The sequence below is a fragment of the Abramis brama genome, assembly GCF_963993115.1.
Source record: "Abramis brama genome assembly, chromosome: 6".
NCBI classification, from domain to species: domain Eukaryota; kingdom Metazoa; phylum Chordata; class Actinopteri; order Cypriniformes; family Leuciscidae; genus Abramis; species Abramis brama.
This window is the reverse complement of record NC_139968.1, coordinates 36,465,239-36,477,691: the sequence shown is the minus strand read 5'-3', so window position 1 is coordinate 36,477,691 and position 12,453 is coordinate 36,465,239. Positions and strand designations below refer to the sequence as shown.

At 35.9% G+C, this 12,453-nt stretch overlaps 2 protein-coding genes across 2 annotated transcripts; both read right to left on the bottom strand.

Annotated features, from left to right (window-relative positions):
• Positions 1-948: 948 nt before the first annotated feature.
• Positions 949-5,869, bottom strand: LOC311084334 (uncharacterized protein). Its single transcript, XM_084116289.1, has 3 exons — positions 5,810-5,869; positions 1,926-2,264; positions 949-1,656 (listed from the first exon to the last, which is right to left on the bottom strand). The coding sequence occupies exons 1-3, from the start codon at positions 5,856-5,858 to the stop codon at positions 1,505-1,507; spliced, it is 540 nt and encodes a 179-aa protein (XP_083972415.1). The 5' UTR covers positions 5,859-5,869; the 3' UTR covers positions 949-1,504.
• Positions 5,870-9,098: 3,229 nt separating this feature from the next.
• On the bottom strand, positions 9,099-10,847 carry LOC311084333 (SLAM family member 5-like). The gene is made up of 4 exons (XM_084116288.1): positions 10,728-10,847; positions 9,884-10,222; positions 9,489-9,776; positions 9,099-9,408 (listed from the first exon to the last, which is right to left on the bottom strand). Exons 1-4 carry the CDS (start codon positions 10,774-10,776, stop codon positions 9,257-9,259), a joined length of 828 nt encoding a protein of 275 aa, XP_083972414.1. The 5' UTR covers positions 10,777-10,847; the 3' UTR covers positions 9,099-9,256.
• Positions 10,848-12,453: the final 1,606 nt, after the last annotated feature.

Genomic DNA, 12,453 nt, shown 5'->3' with positions numbered 1-12,453 from the left:
ACCTTACTGCTCTTGTTTGCAATTGCACTTACATTGACGCATTATTGACAATGAGTTATAGGGGAAAAATGAGTTTTATTGAGACTTATAATATTTTGCCGGTCATTAACATGTAATAACCAACTGGAAGCATTAAAACCAAGCAACAACAGCTATTAAAACTTAAAAAAACAATTGAAATAGTTAATACTTTAATTACCAAATGAATGGCCATTATATCAAGCAACTCCCCATATGCAGGGCCGACGGAGGAATCTCAATATCACGGCCTACTACCATCTCAGGAGATGGGATGCATACACAGTGTGAATGTTTAAAATGTTTTAGTTCAAATGTATTTACCAACATCAAACTTTTTTAGTTTTTAGTTTATCACAGGAATTCACCTGCTGTCCTTTATTAAATATTAATCACACCCTTTACTCATTTGTGTCATTTACTGTTCTTGTTTTGCTATTTGTGCAAAAGGTTATTGAATAATTGGCCTGCTTAAGACCTTTGACCAAATTCAGTCAAAATATAATATTCCGAACCAGGTATACTTTTAATACATACAGTTCAGAGAAGTAATAACAAAAAACGTTGGTTCAAGGAACTTAAAAATCTCTCATTCCCCTCTTTATCAAGCCCTTACAAAGGTGTACCTTTTTTAAAACCAAATTAATTACTGTCATAAATATCTAAATTATTAGACAAATCAATAGCAGTTCCCACTTAGAAATGGACTACTACTGAAAGTGGCACAGACTACTACTAGAGAACATCAACTGGTGTTAAAGATATGTGTATGTATATAGATGCACTTGTGTGTATAAGCTAGTCCTCAACCTCGATCATAAAGTATATAAGACGGAATAAAGAGTGAGTTCCACGGCAGATTCTTTCCCAAGCATTGATTTACTCAAGTGAATCCACAAGTCATTTAGTTTGATCTAGATGTTTGTTTACTTGTGGGTGGTTTCTGAAATAAAAAAAAAAGCATATCAAATAATACATTCAATGAAAATAATAAAGCAACACAAAATTAGAAACAAAAGTGTAGTATGAAATATACACATACAGCCAGTAGATGCGCTCTCGCTCTATAGAACTTACCTAATTACTACTAAGTCCCCAACACTTGGGCCAGAGTTAGTGTGTCTGAATACAACAAAAGTGGAAACGGAACTAGACAGTCTAGTTTTGTTATATCTAACCTCATGAGCTTAACAAGTGGAAGTATCAAGGAATCCTAACTTACTTTTACCTAATAACGGAGAATTATACATGTGAAGAACAAATCATATTGGAGAAATATTATGAAATGAAACATGTGCCGTGGTGTCGGAGTGCTTAAAGTGAGCTTTAAGTAATAAATGGAAAGCAAAGTTAATAAAAATGGCAATAAATAAACATCAATAACACCAGATTAATATATAAAGCCATTAAAAAGAAATGAAGATTAATATATGATTGAAATAGTTTGAAGAAATGTTTAAGATAGAATGAGAAATGACATAATCATTTACTGTCCCAATGTGTGAATATGTGCTTGATCTTGTTCAGCTCTTCTGGATCTGATGTCATAAAGTAGAACAATCACAGTAGCCACGCCCACCAGAGCAGAGAGGACCAATCGGATCACAGTTTCAGTAGGACCACAACAGTGGACAGAGCCTGAGGAATAAAAACATCAAAGTGAGATCAGCTCAATCAATAAATGCTAATATCAGCACTGACTTCAACTAATATCATCAGTGCTGTGGTACCTGCACATGTGTGACAGAGTGTGTTGATGTGGGTCTGGTTGCTGATGGGATTGTTCAGCACACAGCTGTAGGTGTTTTTATCCTGATATTTTTGTCTTCAAACTTTAAAATGATTCAACAATTCAATACGTTGATATAAAACAAGCTTAAAAGACAGGACAACTGATCTCTACTCACCATAGACAGAAACACTGAATGTTTTTGATGTTATTTTCGCTCCCCTTATCACTAGTCTATAATCTCCAGTATGTTCAGTTGTGGTGTTTGAGATGGTCAGAGATCCAGTTTGATCGTCCAGCTTCAGTCTGTCTCTGAATCTCCCATCAACAACATCATCATATGTGGAGAAGACTCGATTCTCTTTGCTGATTTTAGCTATCGAAGAGTTTTCAGCTCCAAATGTCCACAGTATGTCGTCGTCTTCATGTATTTCAGTAACATCAGTGTTTAGAGTGACAGAATCTCCCTCCATCACTGACACTGACTGTTTTTCATTTGTCTTAGTGCCAAACACACCTGGAGAACATAAAGAGGTTTTGATGGTTTATAAATCTTAAATCATCTGTAGTTTTTATTATTTTCATGTGGACTGAAGAATATTCACAACAGCAGCAGAAACACAAAATGAAAGGTGAGATATGACAGACAGACGTGTGTGTGTGTGTGTGTGTGTGTGTGTGTGTGTGTGTGTGTGTGTGTGTGTGTGTGTGTGTGTGTGACGCTTTGATCTTCATTTGTTTTAAATGTATCTGCTGTACAGCAAAATCAAGTTTAAAAAGTTTACTTGTGCAAGATATTTCATAAGACACTTAGACGAGTATAAAACAAACACCCTTTGTATCACTATCTCTCATGCTCTCGGGGTCCCTGCACATTTTGACTAATGAGTTTTGTAGCTGTATTTATAAACTTGTATTTTTATAAATTTATTTTTTAAAGGATAAAAATCGCCTGATATTTGAAAGCAAAGTTTTGGCTTTCTGAGCCTCCATGCAGATCATAAACTGAGATGTTTACATTCACTAGAGATTTCCATTACTTTCCATGACTAGATATCATTCCACAAAGTGATGATGTCACTGACCATTACATGGTAACTTTCATATTACGTACTGCTGTAATATGTCATGCTGCGCCGCGTTATCGACCAGGCAGAACACTCCTTCCATCCACCATAGATCATTTCTCAAATTGCTTATCTGATCTGTCTCAGCTGCTGCCTGAACCCAAACAAACAGATGAACTAGAGGAACTAACTAGCACTATGAGCACCATTCTCTCTAGAACATTGGATATTGTTGCACCCATTAGATTAAAAAAGGTCAGAGAGAAAAGTAAAGCACCATGCACTCTCAGAAAAAAAGCTGTCACTGGGACAGTACCCTTCAAAAGGGTACTAATATGTACCATTTAGGTACTAATATGTACACTTTTGGTACCAATATGTACCTTTGAGGGACTAATATGCACTCTTTAGGTACAAAGGTGTACCTTTTGAAAAGGTACCGCCACAGTGACAGCTTTTGTACCTTTTTTTCTGAGAGTGTGGTACAACAATACTACGCATGTTCTAAAGAGAGAAACCCGTAATTTGGAGCGTAAATGGAAACAAACTAATTTAGAGGTCTTTAGAGCTGCGTGGAAAGACAGTATGTCACATTATAAAAAGGCCCTAAAAGCGGCCAGGGCTGAGCACCTCTGCAAACAAATAGAAAATAACCAAAATAATCCAAGGTTTTTATTTAACACCGTGGCTAGACTAACAAATAAACAGACGTCACCCGAACAAAATATCCTGTTACAGTTTAGTAGTAATGAGTTCATGAACTTCTTCACTGAGAAAATAGAAAGCATCAGAACCACAATTGTAAACGTTTAATCTTCAATTGCGCCTTATAATTCAGCCTCAATTTTCCCCCCGCAAGAACAATTACAGTGCTTTACAACTATAGAACAAAAAGAGTTAAATAAACTTATAACTTCATCTAAAACAACAACATGTTTATTAGATCCTATACCAACTAAACTACTGAAAGAAGTGTTACCTATAGTGGAAGAGCCTCTCCTCAATATTATTAACTCGTCTTTATCTTTAGGTCATGTTCCAAGAACATTTAAACTGGCAGTTATAAAACCTCTCATTAAGAAACCACAATTTGACCCACATAATCTAGCAAATTATAGACCCATTTCAAATCTTCCATTTATGTCTAACATATTAGAAAAAGTTGTGTCCGCTCAACTGGGCTCTTTCTTGCAAGAAAATGACATCTATGAAAAGTTTCAGTCTGGATTCAGGCCGCACCATAGCACTGAAACTGCGCTCGTTAAAATCACAAATTATTTACTTTTAGCTTCTGACCAAGGCTGTATCTCAATACTAGTTTTACTTGATCTTAGAGTTGCGTTCGATATTATAGATCACACAATACTATTAGATCGACTACAAAATTATACTGGTGTTCAAGGACAAGCATTAAGCTGGTTCAGATCATACTTATCTGACCGCTACCATTTTGTCTATTTAAATGGAGAAAAATCGATCATAACTTCAGTAAACTATGGAGGGCCGCAGGGATCTGTGTTAGGCCCTCTATTATTCTCAATATATATGATGCCACTTGGAAATATTATAAGGAAACATGGAATTAGTTTCCATTGTTATGCTGATGACATATGCTGATATATTTCATCACGGCTGGATGAAAATGCTAAATTATCCAAATTGACAGAGTGTGTTAAAGATATAAAAGATTGGATGATGCGTAATTTTCTTTTTTAAATCCAGACAAGACAGAGGTACTACTTATCGGTTCAAAAAACCGCCCACAAAACCTCTCACAATACAACTTTGACATTGTAGGATGTCCTGTTACTTTATCCTCTATAGTAAAAGACCTGGGTGTTATACTAGACTGCAACCTGTCTTTTGAAAATCATATTTCATATGTTACAAAAACAGCCTTTTTCCACCTTAGAAACATTGCTAAGCTACGTAATATGCTATCAGTTTCTGATGCAGAAAAGTTAGTTCATGCATTCATGACCTCCAGACTAGATTACTGTAATGCGTTATTAGCTGGTTATCCTGCATCCTCAATAAACAAGCTACAATTAGTCCAAAATGCAGCCGCTAGAGTTCTTACTAGATCAAGAAAATTTAATCATATAACACCGATTTTATCATCACTACATTGGTTACCTATAAAGTTCCGTATTAATTACAAGGTATTGCTACTGACTTATAAAGCCCTAAATGGCTTAGCTCCAGTCTATTTAACGGATCTTCTATCGCCCTATAATCCATCACGCTCTTTAAGATCACTAAATGCAAGGCTTTTGGTCATACCTAGGATATCCAGATCCACCAAAGGAGGGAGAGCATTTTCACATTTAGCTCCAAAACTCTGGAATAACCTTCCTGATACTGTTCGTTGCTCAGACTCGCTCTCCCAGTTTAAAACTAGATTAAAGACGCATCTCTTCAGCCAGGCATTCATATAATATTTTTAATCTTACAGTTAAATCCGGCATCTAGTTCATAAACGCCAGAGGAGAACTGGCCCCTGACTGAGCCTGGGTTCTCCCAAGGTTTTTTTTTTCTCCATTAGGTCACCTGATGGAGTTTTAGGTCACCATTAGGTCACTTGATGGAGTTTTTCGGTTCCTTGCCACTGTTGCCTTTGGCTTGCTCAGTTGGGGATATTTAATTTAATTTAATCAATCAATAATACTATTGATCAGCCTTACCAAACGTGGAAGTTTTTTTCCACTAGAAACAAACCTTGTTGTGCTATTTTGATTTAATACTGTGAAGCTGCTTTGATACAATCTGTATTGTGAAAAGCGCTATACAAATACAGTATACTTGACTTGACTTGACTTGACTTTTAATATTTTATTTTTTTGGACATTTGTAGACCTGGAAATTTTATTGTCTTCAACAGAGACCTAAATTCAAAGAATGATCTCACAATATTCATGATCCATTTGGTATCTATTGCCATCGTAAATAGCAGCTTTTTCACTAAACTAAACCAAAAATTAAATGTATAACTTACCGATCAGACGGCACCAGCACAAACAGAACAAAGCAAACACGTGAAACATTTTCTTCCGTTTTTCAGCTACTGATGAAACTATGTGCTCTAACACTCAGTCTGATGTGAATCCTCCCACGACAGTTTGACCCTCCTAGTTTCACACACTGAATTTACACATGATATAATGTTATAGATCATCTGGCCCATATCAAGACTTTAACGTTTCTTAATGGATTATTTTTGTAATTTAAAAAACTCTTTGTAACTCTCTGACTGTTAAATGGCTAAAAGTAGAAGTGTGAATTGTGTTTAAGCAACATTTCATGGTAAATTAGAGCCTAACTCAAGTGATTTAAAAATTGTTGTGTTTATTTGCATATTTATTCAATTCTCAGTGTACAGAATAATGAAAATAAGTAGTTAAACCCGTCTGCCATCTCACAGTATCGGTTTTACTGAAGTTCATCGTCAGAGTCAAACTGAAACCTCTTGCCTTCTGATTCCAGTCATCAGACACTCTTCACACTGTTCAACATTATCTGCTTCACTGTTCAGTGTTGAATTATTAACTGTTTATTCCAGAATAATACAACACATGAATCTACAGGGGTTTTTTTGTAGATATACATAGAAGTGTGTAAAGGAACACAGAACGATAAATTCTTATTTTGTAAATAAATAAAAAATGCATAAACTCAGCAGCAAAAACATGAATCAGCATCTTTATAAAATGCTTCACAAAAGACACAGGTTACAACACATTTGTTACAAGAAAATAGAGAGAAAAACATTCACTTTTGTCAACAATAAGGACATTGAGTAGCCTGTACAGGGCTGGCCCAGAATGTATTAGAGCCCTAAGCGACATTTTAGATCAATAAATATGTATATTTCATATAAACTGCATTTTACTATGATATGATTATTAATAACAGTTAGTATAAATTTGAAGTAAATGGAAATCTTACAAATCTGTAAAAAAGAATCACAAAAATTAAACCACAAATCAACATAAAAGTGCAACAAACTAGCCTCTTTCCTTTCATCCCCATTTTAGAGCATATACACTGGAAAATGACATACAGAAGGCTAAGTAAACATAAATGACTGCAATTCATGACTACAGTCCTAGTCATGGTTTCTTATAAAAGAAGACACTTAGGAGTTTGTTGGTCAAGTTTTAAAAATAATTTTTAATAAAAATAATAATAATTAAAAAAAATATATATATATAGATCAATTTATATGAAAGAAAATACACTGTGATTAACTTGCAATTTAATACAAGCATGGACCACAGTGGTAAAGAGGTTTTAATACAGCTATTTCAGAATAGCACACAAACATCTGCCATTAAGAGTCGGTAACTTGTGATATTACCTTTTTCTAAAGGATAGTTTGTGTCAAATGCTAATAATACTAATAGTAACTAATCATGCATAATTAACACATTATGGTAATGTATTATAATTGCGTCATGATGCAGACAGTGTTTATTAGTCCAACATTACATGCTGTCAACTATTAGGTTACACGTTCTTGTGAACTGTTATCGTAAACATTGTAATCCAAAATACTAAAAGTTCATGCTTCATTTAAAATCTCTAAAAGGCCGTCACTCACTCTCAGTTCTTCGCAATCACACAAATCTCCATTACAATCATCAAAGCTGTCTACACTGCACAATTAATCTCTTATTTATATCATATTTGCACTTTGTTATAATGAGTAGATTTGCGAGCGTGAAGAACTCGGCACTGAACAAAAACTGACTAACTTACACCCCTGAGTGATTTTCCCAATACTGGGAGATAAAATGATCCTGCACTGTTCCTGTCTGGATCCTTTAGCAGCTGTAATAATCCCTCCACCATTACATACTGGAAATCCTCAAGCACTTTTGGTTTTACTGCTGCTAATGTCATGTAGTGTCTCAATCAGAACAAGGGACGCCCCATCAGCAACACCCGTCGCCAGAGGCTCTGCCCAATTGCGGGATGTCCTTTTAGCAGCATCTGTCTGAGGATTCTCAGGCTGATCTCAGTGACATCCTTCATTGAATTTTTCTGGGATTCATTGAGTTCCGGGACACATCTGAAATGAAGAAAATAAATTAACAGAAAGTAAATCAAATGTTCAGGACTGATTCAGTTACACACACAGAGAAATGTGTTTTTCTCTCTGATGTTTGTTGAATGTAAAGACCCCCGTTCTTCATTCTGAAGTAAACCAGAACAAGAGCAGCGCTCTCTTAAATACATCAATTAGAATTGGTGTTTCTATAAGATGATTTCTGAATGAAACCACAGATACATTCACACAGAAAACACAAACAGATACACAGTGTTGGGAAGGTTACTTTGGAAATGTAATAGTTTACAGATTACAAGTTACCCTATTTAAAATGTAATAAGTAGTGTAACTATTTCAATCACTTTATTAAAGTGAAGTCATGTAACAGATTACAATTGATTACTTTTAAGCTTAGATGAATATGTATGAATAAACGCTCAACAAAAATGACAGCGTTGAGAAAACAGTCTTTATCTCCCGTGTACCTCCAGCGATCATCTCCTACGTTCTTCTCCAGCGTCTGTGTCTTGTGCTCTCCTCTCCCTTGTGTTGGCCATTTTCCTGTTTGTCTACCCATTGCTGTAAAATTAAACTCTATCACTTGTCCTTCTGTCTCCGGGTCCTCTGAGCCAGTAGATGCGCTCTCGCTCTATAGAACTTACCTAATGTACACGTATATGGGAGCAGGGTATGAATTAGGATGTACGTTGAATGGTGTGCATTAAAGTTAGACATCCATGAGACACATGTACTGTAGGTTTGTGAGTGAATGTGTTTGTGTCGCCGCCATCACAGGTCGGATCCTAATTCCTGTTGCAATTGTTAAGGAATTTTGAAATTAATTATAACTAACATTTTTTCTTGCAGTATAACATTTATATGCTTTTGAACTCTAAGTCCCCAACACTTGGGTCAGAGTTAGTGTGTCTGAATACAACAAAAGTGGAAACGGAACTAGACAGTCTAGTTTTGTTATATCTAACCTCATGAGATTAACAACAAACGGAAGTATCAAGGAATCCTAACTTACTTTTACATAATAACAGAGAGTTATACATGTGAAGAACAAATCATATTGGAGTAAAATTATGAAATGAAACATGTGCTGTGGTGTCGGAGTGCTTAAAGTGAGTTTTAAGTAATAAATGGAAAGCAAAGTTACACCCCCCCCCCCCATTTCTTTTTCTTGCTGATACGAAAAATAACATAATGAAATTTACAGGAGACTCTTGTACCTCAGAGTGGGAACATTTTATTGATAAAGATGCCAATGAATAAACATCAATAACACCAGATTCATATATAAAGCCATTCAAAATAAATGAAGATTAATATACTGATTGAAATAGTTTGAAGAAATGTTTAAGATGGAATGAGAAATGACATCATCATTTACTGTCCCAATGTGTAAATATGTGCTTGATCTTGTTCAGCTCTTCTGGATCTGATGTCATAAAGTAGAACAATCACAGTAGCCACGCCCACCAGAGCAGAGAGGCCCAATCGGATCACAGTTTCAGTAGGACCACAACAGTGGACAGAGCCTGAGGAATAAAAACATCAAACTGAGATCAGCTCAATCAATAAATGCTAATATCAGCGCTGACGTTAGTTGATGTGGTACCTTCACATGTGTCACAGAGTGTGTTGATGTCCAGATGTGTGGTCTGGTTGCTGTCGGGATTGTTCAGCACACAGCTGTAGGTGTTTTTATCCTGATATTCCACCTCCAGAGGTAGAGAGAGACTGATGCTGAGATCACACACACTGATGCTGGACAATACACTGATTCCTTTGTACCAGGAGAGAGTCGCATCACACACATTCAACACTGAACACAGCAGTGAACAATTTGATGAAGATGAAGAGCAATTTGAAGAGTCTCTGCTGATGACAGGAACAGGCAGACGAGCTGGAAAACATGAGAGAATAAAGAGAAATATGGACATGTTTAAACATTTGGTACTGAAGAAGTTAATTTAATAAGAATAATTTGAAGGACAGGACAAATGATCTCACCATAGACAGAAACACTGAATGTTTTTGATGTCAGTTTCGCTCCATTTAACTCTAGTTGATAATCTCCAGCATGTTCAGTTCTGGTGTTCGTGATGGTCAGAGATCCAGTTTGATTGTCCAGCTTCAGTCTGTCTCTGAATCTCCTATCAGGAACATCTTCATATGTGGAGGAGATTCGGTTCTCTTTGCTGATTTTAGCTATAAGAGAGTTTTCAGCTCCATATTTCCACAGTATGTCGTCGTCTTCATGTATTTCAGTAACATCAGTGTTTAGAGTGACAGAATCTCCCTCCATAACTGACACTGACTGTATTTCATTTGTTTCGGCAGCAAACACTCCTGATGAACATGAACAGGTTTTCAGATTAATGCTCATGTTGGATTATTCAGCCTGCATGAGATCAGTTTGTAACCTTTAACATCAGCAGAGACTACAAACTAAATGAATAGTATGAACACACAGATGTGAGTGAATCAATAATTTGATCTTTAATGTGTTTAAAAAGATTTAGCCGTAGAACAAAATAAAAATTATATGTTAAATTAATTATAGCTTGAAAGTACAAGTTTAATTATATGGCTATATTAAATGTATTATGACTGAATTCTCATTACATTGTAGTTGTTTATGATTACAGCATAATAATAATAAAAATATTTGAATGATTTTCTTTTTTTTTTTTTCTCAAGAAATGTTTTTGCATTTGTAATCACTGAAAACAACATTTCTAAAACAACAAGAGAGATTTGATCACAGTGGATGAAAATAGTCTAATTTGAACCGCCACAGGGTTTTTTTTACTCTGATATGTAAATAAACTTCACAAATATGTTTATAACTTACCGATCAGACGGCAGAAGCACAAACAGAACAAAACAAACATGTGAAACATTTGCAGCTGTTCAGTGAAACGCCTGATCTAATAAGACTATCAATGAACGCACAACAGATCTTAACAAACACAAGCTTGTGAATCCTCCCCCGACAGAGTCTGACCTTCCTAATGCACACACACACACACACACACACACACACACACACACACACACACACACACACACACACACACACACACACACACACACACACACACACACACGTACACGTTACATATACATATGTCATATAAAAACTACATTTCATTGTAAAATAGAAAGTGATTTAAAATTGTTGTGTATATTTATTCAGTTCTCAATTATAGTGTATGGGAAAAAGTAGAAAATGTATTTAATGTAAGTTAAAGTTAAAACCATGTATGATTTCACAGTACCAGTTTTACAGAAGTTCATCTTATGAGGCAAACTGAAACCTGCCTGCTGTTTTTTTTTTTTTTTTTTTTTTTACAGACATATTATATGTCAGAGTGACTATACAGTGAATGTGTGTTTGTGTTAGTTTGTATGTGAAGAGTTTCTTCTTGTTCTGCTTCTATATGAGCAGCTTTTAACTTTTTTAATCTACAGAAACATGATGAGAAACTGTTTCACATCGAGGCACAAAGGCAATAGATTTTTTTTTTCTTATTTAACACTGCCATTCAAGTTTAGTCTGTATTTTATATATATATATATATATATATATATATATATATATATATATATATATATATATATATATATATATATATATTGGTATTTTTTATATTTTATTATTTACACTTTCACATAATAAAGGTTGTACTCAATTTCTACTGGGATGCTTTTTTACAAGTGAAATCAGGATGTAGCTTGTATGATGTTGGATGTTTGAATCATTTGTAGAGCCGAAGCTCAAATAAGTATAGTATAGTGTAAAACAACACCCACAATAGTGTTGGTATCACATTTGCACCAGCATAATCCTTCTATCAAAAGCTACTCTCAATCCTGCGCTGACGGCGCTGCACTGCGCTGACTGCTTGAACTGTTGTGAAGTATGTGTGGCAAACACCCCAATAACGGGGCTTTGAATAACCTCTGACGATGATGTCATTGGAATACGCACTTGTGAGAGGCTATACAAATACGGGAAAGAGGTGCACTTTCAGGTGTCTTTGTCTTCAGAGACCGTTTTGTGTATGTGTGCGCTACACTCTCTATCTGTCCACTTTGTTAGAAGTTAGGGTTCCAGCTGTCAGTGTGCAGAAATTTCTCAGTGTGAAAAGAGAGAGAAAACAAGGAGGCCAAAGACTCCAGACCTTTTTCTTCACATGTCTTTGTGCTCTCGACATTGACTTATTCAACTATCGTGGGTGCAAGGGCACGTGGTTATACAACTATGCCCCAGTTGGAAGAGACTCTAGTGAGCCCCTCCACCTCTGGTATTTCGGGGGACAGCGGCTTCCAGTGAAATGTTGAATGTTCTGTTGCTATCTCCAAGGACACAGAACATTTAACATCCCGGAGCAAGTGCATTTGCCGTCACAAAGAGCTACAAACTCTTCTGGGAAAAGGGGTCATAGAATATGTTCCCCTCCCAGAGAGAGAGAGGTAGTCTATTACAGTCAGTACTTTCTGGTTCCCCCCCCCAAAAAAATGGGGGGTTGCGTCCATTTTCAGATCTCTGTGGTCTGAACCGTTCTCTCAGAACA